At 42.0% G+C, this 24,394-nt stretch overlaps 1 protein-coding gene across 1 annotated transcript in view; it reads left to right on the plus strand.

Annotated features, from left to right (window-relative positions):
- The first annotated feature begins 23,497 nt into the window (after positions 1-23,497).
- LOC135540235 (contactin-4-like) overlaps positions 23,498-24,394 on the plus strand; it is a 221,377-nt gene continuing 220,480 nt past the window's right edge. The window contains exon 1 of the mRNA XM_064966751.1: positions 23,498-23,618. Within this exon, the coding sequence (XP_064822823.1) occupies positions 23,564-23,618 (55 nt within the window). The 5' untranslated portion in view covers positions 23,498-23,563. The remainder of the gene's footprint in view (positions 23,619-24,394) is intronic.

Below are 24,394 nucleotides of genomic sequence, written 5' to 3' on the forward strand. Positions count from 1 at the left end.
TGAAGGACTGAAGTTTATGACAAAACTGTGCAGTCCAAGGGTCTTGCCTCTGAGGTTTTCACCACACTGACACTTTTAAGAACACTAGGGCAAAGAGCAGCAAATAAAGACAAATGCTTTGTGTCAGTTCTTTAAGACTGCTGGAATAGTCCCTGCTTTATTGCTGTTCTCTGTTGGTTTTTAAAGTAAACAGTGCTGTGTGATTCTTCATAAGGTCATTATGGATGAGGAGGTTGCTGCAGGCCCCTGATACTACTTTGCCAGTGCACAGACAGCGGTTGACACCCCTCCTGTGTGATATCAAGGTGTTTTCTAGTACTCTGCTCATTGAGGAGCCACATTGTTTGTTCATTCCGTATCAGTCACATTTATAGCCATGAAATGCTTTGAAAGGCTGTTCATGGCTCACATCAACACCATCATCCCAGACACTCTGGAACCACTCTAATTCACGTACCACCCAAACAGATCCACTCCACACTGCCAGCATCCACCTGGATAAAAGGAATACATTGTCTTTGGGAAAGTATTCAGACCCCTTGACTTTTTCCACATTTTGTTACATTACAGCCTTATTCTGTATTGTGAGGCGGCAGGTAGCCCAGTGGTTAGAGCGTTGGGCCAGTAACTGAAAGGTTGCTCGATCAAATCGCCGAGCTGACATGGTAAAAAAATCTGTGAGTTAGGCAGTTTACCCACGGTTCCTAGGCTGCCATTGTAAATGAGAATTTGTTCTTAACTGACTTGCCTAGTTAAATAAAGGTAAAATAAAAAATAAATGGAAATCACGATGGTTCAAAACTCTGTGACGCTCTGAGGCTAGTTTTTTTTTCTCTGGCATGCACTGTCAACTGTGGGACCTTATATAGACAGGTGTGTACTGTTCCAAATCATGTCCAATCAATTGAATTTACCACAGGTGGACTCCAATCAAGTTGTAGAAACATCTCAAGGATGGTTAATGGAAACAGGATTCAGCTGAGCTGAATTTCGAGAGTCTCATAGCAAAAGGTCAGAATACTTATGTAAATAATATTCATACTTACGTAAATATTTCCGTTTTGGATTTGTTTATACATTTACAAAAATTTCAAAAAACCTGTTTTCGCTTTGTCGTTATGGGGTAATGTGTGTAGATTGATGAGGAAACAAATTCATTTAATACATTTTTGAATAAGGCTGCAATGTAACTAAATGGGTAAGAAGTCAAGGGGTCTGAATACTTTCCGAATGCACTGTAAATAGATAACTAATTGGCTAAGAAAATGGCTACACAGACTTTCTGAGTTTTCCCTTGTATTTAATTAAATTTTTGCACTTTCTATGCACACTCACAGGGCCCTCCAAACTACGCACACTGATACTCCAACACACCCACACAAACACAGACTTCATCATTTGCTCACACACACATTAAATGCAGATACATTTATACTGACTCTACACAGGTGCACACAAAATTATCATATAAGCTGCTGCTCCTCTGTTTATCATATATCCTGATGCCTAGTCGCCCTACTCCTAGACTGTACATATCTACCTTTCTCACTCCAGTCTCCCTGCACATTGTAAATATAGTACTGGAACCCACTGACCCTATATATAGTATGATTAATTACTTTCTCATGTTCTTCTTATATCTTATTTTAATTTCTTATGTGTTTTTGTTCCACCTTATATTATTTGTTGTATTATATTGATATTGATTACTACTGTCAGGACCCGGTTTCGAACCTGGGTCTCCGGAGTGAGAAACAGTCACTTAACCAACTGAGCCACGAATAGACAGCAGAACCCAGAAGATGAGGCAGACACAGCAGTACTTAAGACGGTGTATTTAATAAAGAAAAAAATCCTAAAAAACAAAAATGGCAAATCCAAAAGGTGATAGGGAAAAAACACAAAAAGACCTCAAAAGAAACTCACCAAAAAATAAACAAAAACAGAATACCACAAGAACTTCACCCGGAATCGACAAGAGCACACAGAACACTAGGGCAGGGTGCCAACATACAAACACAGAGCACAGAACTGAGGGAAACAAAGGGTTTAAATACAATCAGGGGAAAACGAGACACAGGTGCAAACAATAATGGGGATCAAGGGAAAAACACAGGGACAAAAAGCACAATGGGGACATCTACTGACAAAAACCCGGAACAACCCTGGCCAAATCCTGACAGAATCCCCCCCCTAGGAACGGCTCCTGACGTTCCTACCAGCTCTCTCAGGGTGGAGGACCCTGAACTGACGAATGAGGTCAGGGTCCAGGATGTCTTTGGCAGGAACCCAGGAGCGCTCCTCAGGACCGTAGCCTTCCCAGTCCACCAGATACTGCCAGGACCGCTGCACCCGGCGGGAATCCAGTATCCGGTGGACGGTATAAGCCGGCTGGCCTCCAATGACACGAGGCGGAGGGGGAGGTCTGTCTGCCGGGACAAGGGGAGAAAAAAACAACAGGTTTTAACAATGACACATGAAATGTGGGATTAATCTTAAGGGATCTGGGTAAGTGTAGGCGATAAGAAACTGGGTTAACTCTCCTGGCAACCTTGAAGGGACCGATGTATTTTTGGGACAGCTTGCGAGACTCCACCCGTAGAGGTAAGTCTCTTGTGGAAAGCCAGACTCTCTGGCCGGGGCGCAGGGTAGGCCCGGGACGGCGACGTCTGTTGGCTTGTTGTTGATACCTCTGTGAGGAACGCATCAGATTAAGACGGGTCTTCCTCCACATAAGCCGACAGCGTCTGACGAACCTCAAGGCTGAAGGCACTCTGACTTCTGCCTCCTGGTCCGGGAACAATGGAGGAGCATAGCCAAACTGACACTCGTGCGGGGACATACCAGTGGAGGAGGAGCGCAAGGTGTTGTGCGCGTATTCGGCCCAAACAATAAAGGATGACCATGTGGACGGGTTGTCACGAGTCATACATCGGAGGGTGGTTTCCAGCTCTTGATTCATCCTCTCTGTTTGGCCGTTGGACTCCGGATGGTACCCTGAAGATAGACTGGCAGAAGCCCCCATGAGTTGGCAGAAGGCCTTCCAAAACCTTGAGGCGAACTGGGGACCTCTGTCAGAAACCACATCTTGAGGAATGCCGAAGACTCGGAACACATGATTAATTACCAACTCAGCCGTTTCCTTGGCAGAAGGTAACTTAGTCAGAGGAACGAACCTGGCCGCCTTTGAAAACCTGTCGATTATGACTAGGATAGTAGTATTGCCATGGGATGGAGGAAGTCCAGTAATAAAGTCCAATGAGATATGGGACCAGGGTCTGTGGGGAACAGGTAAAGGGTGAAGGAGTCCTTGAGGGCGGAGGTGAGAAGATTTGCCCTGGCAGCACACGGGACAGGCATTGACGAAAGTGGCAACGTCTTCTCTTATGGTAGGCCACCAGAACTTACGCTGGATGAACTCCAAGGTGCGACCTACGCCCGGATGACAGGTGAGGCGAGAGGAGTGCCCCCACAGAAGGACCTGAGTCCTCACTGCCTTGGGGACAAACAACCGATTGGCAGGGCCTCCTTTAGGGTCCGGTTCGCTAGCTTGAGCACGTCTCACGGTATCCTCAACTTGCCACGAGATCGGAGCCACAATCTTAGCAGCAGGAAGGACAGGCATGTCCGTGTCATCTCGAATGGCAGGAGCGTAGACTCGGGACAGGGCATCCGGTTTGAGATTCTTCGACCCGGGCCGATAGGTGAGGATAAACTGGAATCGATTGAAGAAAAGAGACCATCTAGCTTGTCTAGAGTTCAATCGCTTCGCCTGCTGGATATACTCCAGATTTTTGTGGTCCGTAAGCACTTGAAACGGGTGAGAAGCCCCCTCGAGCCAGTGTCTCCATTCCTTCAATGCCATCTTAACCGCTAGGAGTTCACGATCCCCCACATCGTAGTTCCTCTCAGTCGGGGTAAGCCGGTGTGAGAAGAAAGCGCACGGATGAAGCTTCTTGTCTTCACCCCTCTGAGACAGGACAGCTCCAACACCAACCTCTGATGCGTCTACCTCCACCACAAATGGTTCATCCGTAGTCGGTAGTATCAGGATGGGAGCAGAGAGGACGCGCTGCTTGAGTCCTTGGAAGGCCGTCTCAGCTTCTCTTCCCCACAAAAACCTTGCATTGCCACCTTTGGTTAAAGCTGAGAGAGGAGCTGCCACCAAACTGAAGTTCTTGATGAACTTGCGGTAAAAGTTTGTGAAGCCCAGGAAACGCTGAACATCCTTAACGGATTTGGGGGTGGGCCAATCCGCTACCGCCCCTACCTTCCTAGGGTCCATTTGGACTCGACCGGGTTCCACTACAAATCCCAGGAATTGTACTCGGGATGAATGGAATTCACATTTTTCCGGCTTAACGTACAGATGGCTGTCCAGGAGGCGTTTGAGTACTTGTCTGACATGCTTAGTGTGTTCTTGAAGGGAGCTCGAAAAGATGAGGATGTCATCCAAGTAAATGAACACAAATATGTTAAGCATATCCCTAAGCACATCGTTTATGAGCGCTTGGAACACCGCTGGGGCGTTGGTCAGGCCGAAGGGCATCACCAAGTATTCATAGTGACCAGTAGGCGTGTTGAAAGCGGTCTTCCACTCGTCACCAGGTCTGATCCGCACAAGATGGTATGCGTTCCGCAGGTCAAGCTTAGTGAAAACAACTGCTTCCTGGAGCAGCTCGAAGGCTGTGGCCATAAGGGGTAGCGGGTAACGGTTACGGACGGTTATGTCATTGAGTCCCCGGTAGTCGATGCAAGGACGTAATCCACCATCTTTCTTGGCCACAAAGAAAAAAATCCTAAAAAACAAAAATGGCAAATCCAAAAGGTGATAGGGAAAAAACACAAAAAGACCTCAAAAGAAACTCACCAAAAAATAAACAAAAACAGAATACCACAAGAACTTCACCCGGAATCGACAAGAGCACACAGAACACTAGGGCAGGGTGCCAACATACAAACACAGAGCACAGAACTGAGGGAAACAAAGGGTTTAAATACAATCAGGGGAAAACGAGACACAGGTGCAAACAATAATGGGGATCAAGGGAAAAACACAGGGACAAAAAGCACAATGGGGACATCTACTGACAAAAACCCGGAACAACCCTGGCCAAATCCTGACAACTACATTGTAAGGTTTAGAGCTTGCACGAAAGGAATTTAACAGTACTTGTGCACATGACTTTAAACTTGAAACCATAACTTGTTGTTGTGTCTACAGTGCCAGCACATTGTGACATTCTGTTGAGTCATCTAGTGATACCATTTCATCCAACTTTTCTTTAATCTCAGCTATGTGAAAAGAAAATAACAATGCACTCTGGGGCGTGAGTTTTTTTTATTGAGTGTGTTTGTATTGTAATAAATGGTGGGAGAAAGAAGGCTCACACACTTTACAGCCTCACTCTATGGAGTGCCATATTGCTCTAAAAAAACACTTGCAAAAATCTAAGAATTTCCCCCTGTGGTATAGCAAAAAGTGTTGAAAGATAAAAGAAAAAAGAATTCCCTCGTCATGTCTTCAATTGAAGTGGATTCTGAGGAAGAAACACAAACCTGACCTCTTGCTTTGATTGCTTAGAAAGCAGTTGTTAGCAGCCCTCACATAAAGCATAGTTAATAATGCAATAGTCCCAATGCTCAGATATTTCCACAAGCTGGTTGTTGGGTGGTGTTGCTCTTATTAAGCCTGCAATTAAAGCTGTTCCCAGGGAGGGACCGTGTCGCACCATGTTTGAGTAAGGAAACGATGCAGACCACAACATAGTTTGTACCGTACACCAAGGATTGTTGTGCTTCTAAGCCAAAAACCCACATTTAACTAATGTAATATGTTTTCAAACATAGCTAAAGCACAGAATTGTTGCAAAAGGAGTGTAATAGAGTGATGGTGTTACCTAAATGAATGATGCAGCAGGAGATAGAACTGCCTTGATGTAGAAGCTGTCATGTGTAACTACTGTACAGGAGTGAAACGTATTAACAATCTCACTTTATCTACTTACAAATGTATACATATTGGATATTTAGATAACCTTAATAACTATGGAATTACATTACACATTTACACACTATACTACCAACTTGAAAGCCTGCTAAAGCCACACTTCAATTCAGACAATACTTTTATGGAAAGATCTGTACAGAATTCTTCTTTTCTATTCCCTAAAGGCAGGAAGTAAAAGGTGGCAGACATGATTTACCATCTTGTGAGAATAGGATATTTGTTTTATTGAAATCCAATCTACGGTCTGTGAGACCACAACACCTCCAGCTATGGACTGATTTCTTATAGCTGATCAAATGCCTCTCAGAGAATAAAAAGCCTTTTAACACTAATTGCCTTTTTTTAGGTTTTTGACCTTTTATGAAGGAAAAAATAGGAGGGTGCAGACAGATGCATTAGGAGATAGGGATGATTTGTCACGTTTGAAATAGATTCACATACACGTATCATTTATTCAATTTCTAAGTACAAGTAGTGCTAGCTGTAGGCTGCAGACGGGCCATTGTAGTGTCACTATCTGGGATACAGTATTCGAGTAAAACGAAGAGCTATTGCAGTTCATTATGCTAGAAAAATGCTTTTTGTTCAATTCTTACTTATTCAAGAATAGTGACAGTTCGATGAACTCAATGCTTAAGCTGAAGTACAAGGACCCTCTGTCCTGGTCTACACTTTTCAACAGATGTATTCATAGCTTCTTTAGAAATTGTTATCTGTATGCTTGAAGCCGATGCTCAACGTTTCTCAGCTATGATGCTAGCTTCACCCCTGCGTTACATTACTTTTGAAATGCATTTATACGAAAGTGCTGCTCCAAAAAAAACACCTACTGCAGGGTTATGTGCTGCTGTCACCTAGTTCATGTTTTTAGAACATGTGCAATAAAACATGATGCTGTACAAACAACCAATTTGTGTAAAAGAAGGTCAGAGGTTTAGAGCTGACAGGGATGGTCAGACAGGGATGTCCTCTTTCTCTGGAAAGAAACCCCCCGTTGAAATGCTTTGGTCCCTCAGTCCCACACACTGCTGTCTAAAAACACTATTAATAAACCATTGGACCTCACATTATACTGGAGAACGGACCTGAGGGGTTAGCTGTGCCAAATATCTCTCTCTGTTAAAATCCTTCTTAAACAAAGCATAGACTAGCTGTATACTTGTGCCAAGGTGATTGATATCGGTATTCAGATGTTTAAGTGTTCTAATTAAATCTAATTTTATTTGTCTAGCTAGACCTTACCGTGAAAAGCTTACTTACAAGCTGTTAGAAGTAAGTCAGAAAATACTTGCAAAAAATAATAATAACCAGTCTACAGTATATAAAGGGTAGAGGTCGACCGATTAATCGGAATGGCCGAGTTTTCATAACAATCGATAATCTGCATTTTTGGACACCGATTATGGCCGATTATATTGCACTCCACGAGGAGACTACGTGGCAGGCTGACTACCTGTTACGCGAGTGCAGATAGGAGCCAAGGTAAGTTGCTAGCTAACATTAAACTTCTCTTTTAAAAAACAATCATTCTTAACATAATCACTAGTTAACTACACATGGTTGATGATATTACCAGTTTATCTAGCTTGTCCTGCGTTGCATATAATCAATGCGCTGCCTGTTAATTTATCATCGAATCACAGCCTACTTCGCCAAACGGGTGATGTTTTAACAAGCGCATTCGCGGAAAAAAACACTGTCGTTGCACCAATATTTTTCATAACAATCGATAATCTGCATTTTTGGACACCGATTATGGCCGATTACATTGCACTCCACGAGGAGACTACGTGGCAGGCTGACTACCTGTTACGTGAGTGCAGCAAGGAGCCAAGGTAAATTGCTAGCTCACATTAAACTTCTCTTTTAAAAAACAATCATTCTTAACATAATCACTAGCTAACTACACATGGTTGATGATATTACCAGTTTATCTAGCTTGTCCTGCGTTGCATATAATCAATGCGCTGCCTGTTAATTTATCATCGAATCACAGCCTACTTCGCCAAACGGGTGATGTTTTAACAAGCGCATTCGCGGAAAAAAACACTGTCGTTGCACCAATGTCGTTGCACCAATATTTTTCATAACAATCGATAATCTGCACTATTGGACACCGATTATGGCCGATTACATTGCACTCCACGAGGAGACTACGTGGCAGGCTGACTACCTGTTACGTGAGTGCAGCAAGGAGCCAAGGTAAGTTGCTAGCTAACATTAAACTTCTCTTTTAAAAAACAATCATTCTTAACATAATCACTAGTTAACTACACATGGTTGATGATATTACCAGTTTATCTAGCTTGTCCTGCTTTGCATATAATCGATGCGCTGCCTGTTAATTTATCATCGAATCACAGCCTACTTCGCCAAACGGGTGATGATTTAACAAGCGCATTCGCGGAAAAACCCCACTGTCGTTGCACCAATGTGTACCATAAACATCAGTGCCTTTCTTTAAAATCAGTACACGAGTATATATAGTATAATAGTATATATATATAGTATAAACCTGCATACAGTGGTGAAAAAATATTTAGTCAGCCACCAATTGTGCAAGTTCTCCCACTTAAAAAGATGAGAGAAGCCTGTAATTTTCATCATAGGTACACTTCAACTATGACAGACAAAATGAGAAATAAAATCCAGAAAATCACATTGTAGGATTTTTAATGAATTTATTTGCAAATTATGGTGGAAAATAAGTATTTGGTCATCTACAAACAAGCAAGATTTCTGGCTCTCACAGACCTGTAACTTCTTCTTTAAGAGGTTCCTCTGTTCTCCACTCGTTACATGTATTAATGGCACTTGAGGTAAAATGAGGTAAAATGTACATGTAGGTACAGGTAAAGTGACTATGTATAGATAATAAACAGCAACAGCATTAAAAAGGGGGTTAATGCAAATAGTCAGGGAAGCTATTTGATTAGCTGTTTAGCAGTCTTAGAGTTTGGGGGTAGAAACTGTTAAGGATCCTTTTGGACCTAGATTTGGTGCTCCGGTACCGCTTGGCATGTGGTAACAGAGACTTGGGTGGCTGGAGTCTTTGACAATTTTTAGGGCCTTTATCTGACACCGCCTGGTATAGAGGTCCTGTATGGCAGAAAGCTTGACCCCAGTGATGTACTGGGCCATATGCACTACCCTCTGTTGCGCCTTGCGGTTGGATGCCGAGCAGTTGCCATACTAAGCATTATGCAACCAGTGCTCTCGATGGTGCAGATGTAGAAAGGATCTGAGGACACATGCTACATCTTTTCAGTCTCCTGAGGGGGCATAGGCATTGTCGTGTCTTCTTCACGGCTGTCTTGGTGTGTTTGGACCCTGATAGTTTGTTAGAGATGTGGACACCTAGGAACTTGAAGCTCTTGACCTGCTCCACTACAGCCCCGTTAATGTGAATGGTGGCGTGCTTGGCCCTCCTTTCCCAGTAGTCCACAATTATCTCCATAGTCTTGGTCACGTTGAAGGAGAGGTTGTTGGCCTGGACCCACACTGCCAGTTCTCAGCCCTCCTCTATATAGAGCTCCTGGATGGCAGGGCTCGGCCCCAGTGATGTACTGGGCTGTCCACACCACCCTCTGTAGCACCATGCCATACCAAGCAGTGATACAGCCAGTTTAGCTGCTCTCAGTAGTACAGCTGTAGACCCTTTTAGGATTTGAGGGTCCATGCCAACCCTTTTCAACCTAAAGAGGGGGAGGAGTGTGCACATGTGTGTGGACCATTTTAAGTCCTTAGTGATTTGGACACTGAGGAACTTGAAGCCTTCGACCCACTCCACTGCATCCCCGTTGATGTGGATGGGGGCGTGCTCGCCCACTCCCCCAGTATCCTGTAGTCAACGATCAGCTCCTTGGTCTTGCTGGCGTTGAGGGAGACGTTGTGGTTCGGATCACACTGACAGGCCACACACCTTCTCCCTGTAGGCTGTGTCACGACTGTCGTGTTGTCAGCAAATTTGATGATGGTGTTGGAGTTGTGCATGGCCATGCAGTCATGAGTGAACACTCAGTACACGAGGGGACTAAGCACACACCTTTGTGGAGCCCCCGTGTTGAGGGTCAGCATAGTGATATAGCCTACCCTCAACACCTGCGGTCTACCCGTCCGAAAGTCCGGGATCCTGTTGCAGAAGGAGGTATTCAGTCCCAGGTTCCTAAGCTTGGTGATGAGCTTGGAGGGGACAATGGTGTTGAACGTTGAGCTGTAGTCGATGAACAGTATTCTCACATAGGTATTCCTCTTATCTAGGTGGGTGAGGGCAGTGTGGAGTGCAATTGAGATTGTGGTATGCAAATTGGAGTGGGTCTAGGGCAGTCCTCAGGACCCCAAGGGGTGCACGTTTTGGTTTTTGCCCTAACACTGCACAGCTGATTCAAATAAGAAAAGCTTGATGATTAGTTGATTATTTGAATCGGCTGTGTTGTGCTAGGACAATAACCAAAACCTGCACCCTTTGGGGTCTCGAGGACTGAGTTTGGGAAACGCTGGTCTCGGGTGTCTGGGATGATGTAGTTGATGTGTGCCATAACCCGTCTTTTAAAGATATAAGTGCTACAGAGCGGTAGTGATTGTTGCATGAAGCCTTAGAGATCTTAGGAACAGGAATGATGGTGGTCATCTTAAAACATGTGAGGAACATCGACTGGGACAAGGAGAGGTTGAAAATTAGCGTGAATATGCCTGCCAGCTGTTCTGTACATGCTTTGAGAACGCGCCCTGGAATAGCGTCGGTACCATAACCTGATTAAAGACCATATGCATTTCGGCCTTGGGGAGATCACCCAGAGTTCTCTGGGTCGGTGATGGCCCTCACGTCTGCCACGATGTTAGTGTCGTAGCATGCATAAAACAATTGAGTTCATCCGGTAGAGTGGCTTCATTGGGCAGATCATGACTTCATCACCCCTAGTGGCGATGGAAGTTGGGCATCACGTGTCTTAATGGTACAGATTTAAAATCGCCGGCAACCAGAAAAGCAGCCTGCTTGTTTTTAGCCACATACAGTTCATTAAGTTGATGCAGTTAATTTTCTTGTTCTGAGGTGGAATGTATCCAACACTCACGATAACAGCTGAAAACTCCCTTGGGAGGTAGAAGTGCTGGCATTTGACCATCAAGTCATTACGGATGAACAATGGGTTGACACTTGCACAGCGCTCGAGTCAGCACACCAGTTGTTGTTGATGAAGAGGAAAACCCCTCCTAATTTCCCTGACTCCACTGTCCTTTCCCTATGGTGAATGGAGACTATATTGTCCAAGTGCCATGTTTCAGGGCCATGTCTTGAGAGCCCTGTTGGTAGAAAATCAACGATGGGACGTCATCCATCTCATTATCAAGTGGCCAGTAGAATGGAGGGAAGAGGTGGCCGGTATTCCCTTCGCCTTAATCTCGCTAGGAACCCCCCACTCTTGCCTCTGTAACGCCAGAGTTCCCTCTTGGGTAGCCCGAAATTTGGGTCAGAATTACAGAAAGGTCCCAGAGCTTGAAGACGGAATTTAGTTAAGTAACTGCCTATCTGATGTTCAAAAGTTCTTGACGGTTGTAATAAATGATAGCGGATTAATTTAGTGAAAATAGAGTAAAATGTAACGAAAAAAGAATTGCAAAATAGAAAATGGGGGTTTGAGTTTGCAAAACGGAGAGCTCCCAGTAATGGCTCTATCCTGCTTCACTATCTGTTTTATGGTTTCTGGTGGAATGAATTCGATAGAATACGATCTTGTAAAACAAGTTGGACTAGAAACAAAAATGCAAGGCAAATTTTATATCCTGATTCAAAACAGTCTGCATTCTGTAGACTTTAGAAAAATATAATATAGCATTCATAGAACATGGAGTGCTAGTATTCATCCTATGAATAGCATGTTGAATAGCATGTTGTATCAGAAGCCTGCATGGGTATTTACATTTTTTATCAAAAAATACAAATATTATTTCACCTTTATTTACAACTGCGAACTGTCCAAGATAAAACAAACCAGTGCGACACAAACAACAACACAAAGTTACACAAGGACTAAAGGAGCGTACAGTCAATAACACAATATAGAAAAAAAGGAAGTCTATATACAGTGTGCGCAAATGGCGTGACGAGGTAAGGCAATAAATAGGCCATAGTAGCGAAGTAATTACAAGTTAGCAAATTACTTCTGGAGTGATAGATGAACAGATGATGGTGTGCAAGTAGAAATACTGGCGTGCAAAAGAGCAGAAAAGTAAATAAAAACAATATGGGGATGAGGTAGGTAGATTGGGTGGGCTATTTTACAGATGGGCTATGTACAGCTGCAGCGATCGGTTAGCTGCTCAGATAGCTGATGTTTAAAGTTAGTGAGGTTCATATAAGTCTCCAGCTTCAGCGATCTTGGCAATTCGTTCCAGTCATTGGCAGCAGAGAACTGGAAGGAAAGGCGGTCAAAGGAGGTGTTGGCTTTGGGGATGACCAGTGAGATATACCTGCTGGAGCGCGTGCTTCGGGTGGGAGTTGTTATCATAACCAGTGAGCTGAGTTAAGGTGGAGATTTACCTAGCATAGACTTATAGATGACCTGGAGCCAGTGGGTCTGGCGACGAATATGTAGCGAGGGCCAGCCGACTAGAGCATACAGATCGCAGTGGTGGGTGGTATAAGGGGCTTTGGTGACAAAACGGATGGCACTGTGAGAGACGACATCCAGTTTGCTGAGTAGAGTATTGGAAGCTATTTTGTAAATGACATCGCCAAAGTCGAGGATCGGTAGGATAGTCAGTTTTACGAGGGTATGTTTGGCGGCGTGAGTAAAGGAGGCATTGTTGCAAAATAAAAGCCGATTCTAGATTTAATTTTGGATTGGAGATGTTTAATATGAGTCTGGAAGGACAGTTTACAGTCTAGCCAGACACCTAGGTATTTGTACTTGTCCACATATTCTAAGTCAGAACCGTCCAGAGTAGTGATGCTAGTCGGGTGGGTGAGTGCGGGCAGTGAACGGTTCAGAAGCATGCATATGGTTTTACTATCGTTTAAGAGCAGTTGGAGGCCATGGAAGGAGTGTTGTATGGCATTGAAGCTCCATTGGATAGTTAACACAGTGTCCGAAGAAGGGCCAGATGTATACAGAATGGTGTCGTCTGCGTAGAGGTGGATCAGGGAATCACCAGCAGCAAGAGCGACATTGGTGTGCTGATGGCTCTATTTGTTCAATTATGAATATTCAGAACAAAAAAATATGTTTTGTTGGTAGAGGTATGACACACTGTTCAGCATGAGTACTATTCGTGTACTTCTTTCATTTACACAGACAGTAAAATGTCCCCTGTTGCTCATATAAGGGGAAATGTCTTGGCTAATGTTTTCAGGGAAACTCATGAAATTTACAGTACATGCAAATAGCAAAATACTGACCTAGTGCTGCAATTAAGAGACGAGGGAAGTTCTTATTCATTCTGGTGCATTTCAAACATGGGAAATTACCTGGGTGATTGGCAGCAAGTCAACTGAAAGGGCATCAAAGGCAAAGAATGATATGAACACGTTTGTTCAGTGTTGAAATGCTATCCAGGAGGATAACACTGGTGGACACGCTATGCTTTCTAGAAAGGCTAAAAATATGACTCCTGAGGTTAAATAATTGACCTCTGCATTCAAGGGAAGTAGGCAACCAGAATGGCTTAGTGTTTATAAAAACTACTATGCAGCATGCAGCATTATCTAGTCGGCCTTACAAATGTACAAAGCAACGCAGCATCAAGTATCTGCAGTCAAATACACATAAATCACAGCAGGTTATAAAATATCTACTCTGTTAAAAATGTCAGCTATTTAACCCATCTTGAATAATCCGAAGGGTCTGTTTCATATTCATTAATTTTATCAATGGAAATATCAATATACTGTATGGCAGGTGAGTTATATACTGTGCAGATGAGCCTTGGGTTTGATTCAGTTTTCTTATGAATGCAACTATTTTATTATTTCTATTCTTTATTTATCCATGTGAATCTGGGACAATTGTCATGGTGTGAAATAGTCTTTTTTTTTACTGTCTTGTCTGCGAGGGAATTCAAGCATCCATGTCAAGTATAGTTGAGGGAGAGGATTGGTGGGGACCTGGTAGTTACAAGGCTTTGGCATTTTCTAGTTTGAAAAATTAATTGATTTCAAACCTCCATTAACCTCATATTGATGTTGATGCTGTATTCTTGACCTCACAGAAAGGGTAATGCTGCATACTTTGACTTCATTATATGGAGTTCAATTACTGCACACGACTCAAGTTGTTCAGCTTCCATTGGGTTTAATAAGGAGGAAACACATTATATTGTAATGTGGCTTGTCCGCGACAGCCCAGTGAGCATAGGTTTGAGAGACATACTGATGTATTAGTGATGGAGCCGGTTATATCACTACTCTGGATGATCTACGTGACTTAAAGTAACTTCCCAGTGTTTCAAGCTTTCTGTGAAATATGACCTATAATTACTTAGAACATGAGTGAAATAGTTTACCTTACCAAAAATTGTAATTTCATTATGTTAAATAGCAGCTGTTCTGTGTTGGAATGGTGTGGTCATTAAACATATTCATGCAAGTAGGCCACTGATTGGCCAGTTCATCCTCCTGTAGACCAGCTCATCCTCCTCATGGAGAAACCCCATGTTCTATGAGGAAATAGCAAGTATTTTTTAAACAGTCTGCTGAAATAAGTTTAAAGAGGTTTTTTTAAAAGTGTTTTTCCTACCATTTATGCTTTGGGAAACAAATACAAGTATAGGACGAGTAAACAACATTATTTGGACATGAGTTATAGATGTCGACTCGACCAAATTCATATAGAAATGTGTGTTTTAGGGCTGTCATTCTCATTGAAAGCAAATCTATGAAGCAGTAGGTCTGATCTATGTGTGATATTTCTATGCTTTCTGTTCTTAAATTGAGTTTATTGCGTCTTTTACTTTTAGTTTTGTACACCAGCTTCAAACAGTGGAAAATAAAATATTTTTGGTTATGGAAAATATATTTCACAGCGTTTCATATGCTGCAATGGTTCTCTACACTATACTTGCTTGTTTTATTACATAAACTGAAATTTGTTGAACTGTTAGAATTTTTGACCCAGAAATGTCTGAGCAATTTCTGCATAGTGGATCTTTAACAGAATATACATTTTTCTAAAAGAGATTTTCACTTGGCAGTTAATTTAATTGTCCACTGCCAACATCTAGTCACCACTGATAACACCCACTGTGTTTCTGCTGGTGCTTTTATTAGGAGTAGATACCATTCTGTTAGTAATATGAGGCACTGATGTTCTAGCCCAGTCTCAGGTATGTTAGTGCTTCAGCCAATCCCTCTGACTGTGGCCTTCATGCCATATGTATGGCATAACATGGCATAACATGACATGACAAAGATAGTCAGGGGAGTTGGCTATTAAAGCACATACAGATGGGACCAGTCTACAGATATTCTGGTAGATTTCACTTTGAGAAGTAATTAATACTACTAGTTGATACTTGTAGCTTGTAGTTCTAGTCAATACTTCTGGATATTCAATCAATATTATTGTGAATATTACTGGACTGTTTTTTGATCAACTTACTTCTAAATGAGGATCAGAACAGGCTTCGTGAATAATTTCCTGTACCTCCAAACAGTACAGCAATTGTGTCAGCAACAGAACTCTTGGACATTTGATAGTTGAGCAGTGTTATAGTAGTTTCTCTGTTTATTGTGCTCCAAGCTGGCAGAGGTTGCACAGCTTTATAAGAAAGGGATTTGTGTGCTGTGTTTTAGCTCAAGGCTGTCTGCTCCTCTATTCTGATGTTCATTATGGTGGTTATACAAAAAGTCAAGCTAAGGCAATGCACTGTGTCCAGACAGAGTAGAGCAGAGTATAATGGGATTCTTACAGACAAGAAGTGTTTCAGACAAGAAGGTTACATACAAAGAACCAAATCAAATCAAATTGTATTAGTCACATGCGCTGAATACAACATTTGTAGATCTTACAGTGAAATGCTTACTTACGACCTCCTAACCAACAATGCAGTTGTAAAAAACCCCAGATAAGAATAAGAGATAAAAGTAACAAGTAATTTAAAGAGCAGCAGTAAAATAACAATAGGGAGACTATATACAGGGAGTACCGGTACAGAGTCAATGTGCGGGGCTGCCGATTCGTTGAGGTAATATGTACATGAAGGTAGAGTTATTAAATTGACTATGCATAGAAAATAAAAACAGAGAATAGCAGGGGTGTAAAAGAGGGGGAGAGGGGGGGCAATGCAAATAGTCTGGGTAGCCATTTGATTAGGTGTCAGGAGTCTTATGGCTTGGGGATAGAAGCTGTTTAGAAGCCTCTTGGACCTAGACTTGGCGCATCGGTACCGCTTGCCGTGCGGTAGCAGAGAGAACAGTCTATGACTAGGACAATTTTTAGAGCCTTCCTCTGACACTGCCTGGTATAGAGGTCCTGGATGGCAGGAAGCTTGGCCCCAGTGATGTACTGGGCCGTTTGCACTTCCCTCTGTAGTGCCTTGCGGTCGGAGGCCTAGCAGTTGTCATACCAGGCAGTGATGGATGCTCTCAATGGTGCAGCTGTAGAACCTTTTGAGAATCTGAGGACCAATGCCAAATATTTTCAGTCTCCTGCGGGGGAATAGGTTTTGTCGTGCCCTCTTCACGACTGTCTTGGTGTGCTTGGACCATGTATGTTTGTTGGTGATGTTGACACCAAGGAACTTGAAGCTCTCCCCGTAGATAGGAATGGGGGTGTGCTCAGTCTTCTTTTTCCTGTAGTCCACAATCATGTCCTTTCTCTTGGTCACGTTGAGGGAGAGGTTGTAATCTGGCTGCTAAGAAGGACAATGTAAGGCTATGTATTTTGGGAAGTTGAAGCCCTAGGTAGCTATTGTGTGTTCTTCCTTACAACAGTTTTGAATGTTTCTGTTCCCATTAATGAATGTGCTCGACCTTGAGAGGGACTGTTCTAATGCTGTCATGGTGTGAGAGGGCTCTTGATACCCCATGTACCTTTCTATTCAAGCAATAGACTGCTTGTGGCAGGACAATGAGAGAAAGACATCCAAGTTGAAAACCCATGGTAGAGAAATGTCTGGTAGACCAAGTCTGTAAAAACCTTTATCACTGTTGAAGTTCATATGGTTTGTGATTAATTAGGACACCAGTAGTCATTACTCAAGCATTACAAGTGCAGTAAAATACAATATCTGATCATTATACAATAGCTTATGTAATAGCTCATTCTCTCATTCACTTAACTCTGTTGAGGCATAATTTATTGTCAATGTTGAGCCTACCTTTGTCTCAGAGGTCTGTGCTATTATTACCATAATAAGATATCACCATAGGCATATGCTATGATGTATGTATCCTGTGGACTATAGGTACAGTATACATCATTCAGGAAAGCTAATCAATGGTCAGTTATCTGACCTCCATTGCTCAGCACACATCATTTGATACACTATCATGTCATGTCTGCCACACAAATTAAGGACATTACCCAACAAGAAAAGCATCTCATAGGACAGCCCCCAGGTTACAAAGATATTTAAAGCTGTTTTTCTGTTATAGAGCTGTCATTCTCGTTGAAAGCAAGCCTAAGAAGCGATAGATCTGTTCTATGTCCACTATTTCTATGCTTCCCATTCTTCAGTTTTGTTTTTGCGTCTTTTACTTTCGGTTTTGTACACCCGGTTCAAACAGCTGAAAATAAGATCTTTTTATTATGGAAAATATATTTCATAGCAATTTAGATGGAACAATGATTATCTACACTATACTTGCTTGTTTTGTCACATAAACTGAATTAAGCGAACTATTCGAATTTTAGAAACCAGGAAATGGCGGACCAAATTTCTGCATAGTACATCATTAAATGGTGCGTATGTCATTCATTTGTAATGTTTGTGGTGAAATGTTGATTAGGAGACTGATAATCCAGACTTGCTGAGGACAGCTTCTAATGTGGTTTTCATGTGGAAGAGAAAGAGAATGTCATGTCTAGGTTCTGCAGTGGTTTATGTGAGGGAGGCGGAGCTCCCCTGTCACCTCTGGGACCTGTCTTTCTTTGACAGATGTGGTGTCATTGGAGCTTCTGTGCTTGGTCATGCCCAACGTGTTTCCCATAGTGAGATACAGTACCTAACTATTTTATTGGAGAACTGGGTTTATGGAAGTAACACTACGTCTTCATAAAGTTATGGTGTGTGATTGAGGTGGTCCAAATAAATGGCAGATTTTGCAACCAGTTCATCCAGCTGTTGTAAAGGAAATACATCTTGTCAATATGCAAAGTGATGAAATATAGCTTGAATCTTCAGGAAGAGGGATTCATTAGAGGACGCTGATTGAAATAAAGATAAGATATTAAATGTGACCCACTGACAAATCCAGGCTTAAGTTTCAGACCATATTTTTCTGAAAGTGAAGAAAATACAATATTCTGGTCTCATATTGATTTCTTGCTCCTAGTGTTTTGGAACCTATGATTATTGCATTGCTCACGCATGTCTTTGAAATGTAGTATAGCAATTCAGTAAGCCAGAACTGAAGAAGACTTTCAATACTGCTTCTGCCTCTGTTTAGATAGTGAAAAGCCAACAAGAGCATGTTTGCGGTGTAATGGGATGGTGTGGGTTGTTATTATATACTAGATCCATGAATAAACATGTATTTACCTAGGGGACATGGGATCATTGCAGCTTGTTTTCTAGAGAAGCTTTGCAAATTGTACATTGCCTTACTTAGCTTGTCATATTGCTGTATTGCCTTTGTAACGAATGTACACAGCTTTTCCAGGGGCAGCTTCTGACATTTGCCTCAGACTTATTCTGTGTTGTTCTCTCAGACTCTGTGGCAAGCTGCATACTGTACATCCAACTGCCTACCCCCACTCTGTTTCATTTACATCTCTACTTCCTCTCCCTGCTACTGAAACCCATATCTATCCCAATTTGGCACTTTTTATGCAATGACAAGGTCCTTAAGAGGAACATCTCTGAGACAGTGTAAACATTCTGAGATAACCCTCAGTGCGGTTTTACATTTGTTTATAATTGATTGAATTGGGGCCTGTGATGACAGAACTCTCAGTCACAGAGGACAAGTAGATAATAGTCCATCACTGATTTAGATATACCTTTGTCACTCGAGGAAATAACAAAGGCTCAAACGTCAGCACGTGAAACAGTTAGCTGTTGACAAAGTCCGTGCAAACCTTTGAGAGACCCTGAAAATAGGAACTATCTTATAAGTTTATTTTTTCATTTGAGTTACTTTGAACAATCACTCATTTTGAGATGTACACATATTATTAACGTGTTGTTTTGGGGGGTTGGAGTTGAGCAGAGGAGATGAGAGGGAAATGTGTAATTCAAATTTAAACAATACAGCAATTAGTTGTGTCAGCTTCTGAATAAATCCTAATTGGATCATATTTGTCTTTCAACAAACGATATGAAATACTTATTCAAAGACTAACAATAACAAAATGACCACGTTTCAAAGTTCACCATACACTACTCTCCTACCAAACATAGAATGCAGTTTCCTGTCCTGATGTAAAATGAGTAAGCATTATATTGTCTGTAGGGCAGCAGGTTACAGTAAGCTAATGTTGTAAAAGTACTGCCATGGGACACTGTCTCTGGATGGCATTGATTTTATTTTTAACCCCTGCAGCCCCCCCCCCCCCTCCCTTCTGCTCTTTACATTGATGGCCTGGAGCACTCAGATAATTACTATCCCTCTGAAACAATGCAGGCTCTTCAGGTTTGGGAACAGATTCCATGGCGATACCCCTGGTATTTCTGCTGGGGAATTAAACACATCTGACACTGGGATCACTGACATGTCTTTTTACACCTCATCTCCTGCTCCATGCAACGTTTATGAACGTAGAAGTGAATTGGTGTTATTAAGTGTATATGTGCCACTGTATGTTCAAGAAGGAGCTACCAAAATAGGCTTAAAAATAGGTGTGTCTGGAACTGTATTTTTCATGGGTATGGGAATGCATGTCACTCGTAATTACTTTGCACCAAACATGAAATCTGTGCTATTTTTTATTTTTTTTTGCCTCTGTAGCTTTTCAGGAAATAGAATAGGCTCCAGCATGACTTTGGGAGGGAGAAAAAAGGAGTAAGGTATTTTTTTAATGATAGTCTGTGCATTGAGAGTTACATTGTACATGTAATGGGTTTTTTGGGGGGTGAAAGAGAATATATAGTCAGTTTATAACTCAATCATCTAATTCCCTAATTGATGTATACTTTCAAAGTAATGTCTTTGTTCACATTCAAGGCTTCCTTTTTTCAATTTTTGCCTAAAATGACATACCCAAATGTAACTTCCTGTAGCTCAGGACCTGAAGCAAGGATATGCATATTCTTTAGAATGTGGAAATGTGAAATTAATGTAGGATAATATAACACATTAGATCTGGTTAAAGATAATACAAAGATAAAAACATTTTTTGCCCCATGCCCCATCATCTTTGAAATGCAAGGAAAAAGGCCATAATGTACTATTCCAGGTTAGGCGCAATTTAGATTTTGGCCACATGGCAGCATGTGTATGTGCAAAGTTTTAGACTGATTCAATTAACTATTGTATTTCTGTTCGAAATGGTGTATCAAGACTGTCCAAATATGCCTAATTAATACATTTCCAAGTTCATAACTGTGCACTCTCCTCAAACAGTCGCATGGTATTCTTTCACTGTAATAGACAATACAGTGCCACTGACACAGCCTGCAACCAAAACATGCGGCCTCTCCTTCACTGCAGCCGAGGTGAGTAAAACATTTAAACGTGTTAACCCTCGCAAGGCTGCAGGCCCAGACGGCATCCCCAGCTGGCTGGTGTGTTTACGGACATAATCAATCCCTATCCCAGTCTGCTGTTCCCTCATGCTTCAAGAGGGCCACCATTGTTCCTGTTCCCAAGAAAGCTAAGGTAACTGAGCTAAACGACTACCGCCCCCGTAGCACTCACTTCCGTCATCATGAAGTGCTTTGAGAGACTAGTCAAGGACCATATCACCTCCACCCTACCTGACACCTTAAACCCACTCCAATTTGCTTACCGCCCAAATAGGTCCACAGATGATGCAATCTCAACCACACTGCCCAAACCCATCTGGACAAGAGGAATACCTATGTGAGAATGCTGTTCATCGACTACAGCTCGGCATTTAACACCATAGTATCCTCCAAGCTCGTCATCAAGCTCGAGACCCTGGGTCTTGACCCCGCCCTGTGGAACTGGGTACTGGACTTCCTGACGGGCCGCCCCAAGGTGGTGAGGGTAGGCAACAACATCTCCACCCCGCTGATCCTCAACACTGGGGCCCCACAAGGGTGCGTTCTGAGCCCTCTCCTGTACTCCCTGTTCACCCACGACTGCGTGGCCACGCACGCCTCCAACTCAATCATCAAGTTTGCGGACGACACAACAGTGGTAGGCTTGATTACCAACAACGACGAGACGGCCTACAGGGAGGAGGTGAGGGCCCTCGGAGTGTGGTGTCAGGAAAATAACCTCACACTCAATGTCAACAAAACTAAGGAGATGATTGTGGACTTCAGGAAACAGCAGAGGGAACACCCCCCTTTTCACATCGATGGAACAGTAGTGGAGAGGGTAGTAAGTTTTAAGTTCCTCGGCGTACACATCACAGACAAACTGAATTGGTCCACCCACACAGACAGCATTGTGAAGAAGGCGCAGCAGCGCCTATTCAACCTCAGGAGGCTGAAGAAATATGGCTTGTCACCAAAAGCACTCACAAACTTCTACAGATGCACAATCGAGAGCATCCTGTCGGACTGTAACACCGCCTGGTACGGCAACTGCTCCGCCCACAACCGTAAGGCTCTCCAGAGGGTAGTGAGGTCTGCACAACGCATCACCGGGGGCAAACTACCTGCCCTACCACCCGATGTCACAGGAAGGCCATAAAGATCATCAAGGACAACAACCACCCGAGCCACTGCCTGTTCACCCCGCCATCATCCAGAAGGCGAGGTCAGTACAGGTGCATCAAAGCTGGGACCGAGAGACTGAAAAACAGCTTCTATCTCAAGGCCATCAGACTGTCAAACAGCCACCACTAACATTGAGTGTCTGCTGCCAACACAACTGACTCAACTCCAGCCACTTTAATAATGGGAATTGATGGGAAATTATGTAAAATATATCACTAGCCACTTTAAACAATGCTACCTAATATAATGTTTACATACCCTACATTATTCATCTCATATGTATACGTATATACTGTACACTATATCATCTACTGCATCCTTATGTTATACATGTATCACTAGCCACTTTAACTATGCCACTTTGTTTACATACTCATCTCATATGTATATACTGTACTCGATACCATCTACTGTATCTTGCCTATGCTGCTCTGTACCAACACTCATTCATATATCTTTATGTACATATTCTTTATCCCCTTACACTTGTGTGTATAAGACAGTAGTTTTGGACATGTTAGTTAGATTACTTGTTGGTTATTACTGCATTGTCGGAACTAGAAGCACAAGCATTTCGCTACATTCGCATTAACATCTGCTAACCATGTGTATGTGACAAATAAAATTTGATTTGATTTGATTTAGCTAGGTTAATTTCTGATACATTCATCATTTTTTTAAATCTAAATATGTAACCGAATGACAGTCTACAGTAGGCCGTGAAGTTTAAGAGTTTGGAAAGCATTTCCCTTGTCATGTCTTCAGAAGTGAGGCATGCCATCATATTCCTTTAAAGTTAGATTATTTTACCTTTATTAAACTAGGCAAGTCAGTTAAGAACAAATTCTTATTTTCAATGAGAGCCTAGGAACAGTGGGTTAACTGCCTTGAACTACAGATGTGTACCTTGTCAGCTTGGGGATTTGAACTTGCAACCTTCTGGATATGAGCCCAACACTCTAACCCCTAGGCTACCCAAACAAATACTTAGATGTTACATCCATTATAGGACTTATAAGTTAATGATATATACCGTACCTATTCATTCTTGAAAAATATAACTTAGAAATGCCTCATGAGCTTAGTTCAACCTTTGTTACACATTATAACCCAAAATATGAGCTTGTTTTATGCCAACGATTGTAAGCAAAGTAAATGTAAACAAACACTGTATAGCCTTAAAACATAGTTAAAACTATACTTTTGATATCAAACAAAAACCAATGATTGCAAATTCAAAGTCACTCGTTTACCGTAGAACTGCCTTCAATCCTTGCACACATAGCTCACTTTGAATTTAAGAGTGGTTACATTTCTCCAGGTAATTTGTAATTGTTTCAATTAAGGATTTCAGCTTTAATGTTTAACCAATATGCGGTAGATAGTACTTTTCTCAAGTGCTAATAAAGGACTGTCTTTGTATCTTATCATGGAATTAATTTCACCTGTCTCTTGTTATACAGAGTGAAGACCCAGAAAGGTACCAAAAGGATTCCATACATTTGTGATTGGATGTGAGTCTACTTTGACCCCAGAAATCTGACGATGATGTTGCTATGGAAACTGCTGGTTCTGAAGTCACTCATGGGGTGCCTGGCAGGTAACGTACCTTATTAAGAACTTTTGATGCACGCAAGAGCTATTTTTGTGAAGTTTTGTGTCCTTATTCTTATGTATTTAGGGCAGGTTGCAGTGTGAAATCCATAGTTTTAGAATGAAGCTAACTCAAGTTACACCTGCCACAGGCAAACATAAATCATAATTTTTGTTCCATTACAATACAAATAATGAGGTTGCTAAATGTATTTAATATGAAAGGGGGTTGTTAAAGTAAATAATTGTATGGAAGGGGTGTCAGTCAGTAAAGGTTGACTGAAGTTAGTTTAATCACTATGAATATAAAGGAGGAGATTGTGTTGCAGACATGAAACTAAAACTGAAAATATTAAATTGGATGCAATGATTGCAAATCAGTGTGAGATTTAATCATTAGAGGAAAAAATGGCAATGACATTGATTCTGTGGTAACTGCACCATGGAGTGGGCAAAGAAACTCACCTTGGGCGAAGAAACTCACCTTGGGCAAAGAAACTCACCTTGGGCAAAGAAACTCACCTTGGGCAAAGAAACTCACTTTGGGCAAAGAAACTCACCTTGGGCAAAGAAACTCACCTTGGGCAAAGAAACTCACCTTGGGCAAAGAAACTCAAAAGGGGGTGATGATATTAACTAATAACAATTTCAATCCGAATGTGCAAACTGTCCAAACAGATCTGCAAGGAAGGTATATCCCTTTTAAATATGCTATTGGACAATAAACAGATGTGGCTAAATAATCTATATGGTCTAAATAATGATGAAGCACTTATTTGAAAA

The sequence above is a fragment of the Oncorhynchus masou genome, chromosome 5 (genome assembly GCF_036934945.1).
Source record: "Oncorhynchus masou masou isolate Uvic2021 chromosome 5, UVic_Omas_1.1, whole genome shotgun sequence".
Classification (NCBI taxonomy): domain Eukaryota; kingdom Metazoa; phylum Chordata; class Actinopteri; order Salmoniformes; family Salmonidae; genus Oncorhynchus; species Oncorhynchus masou.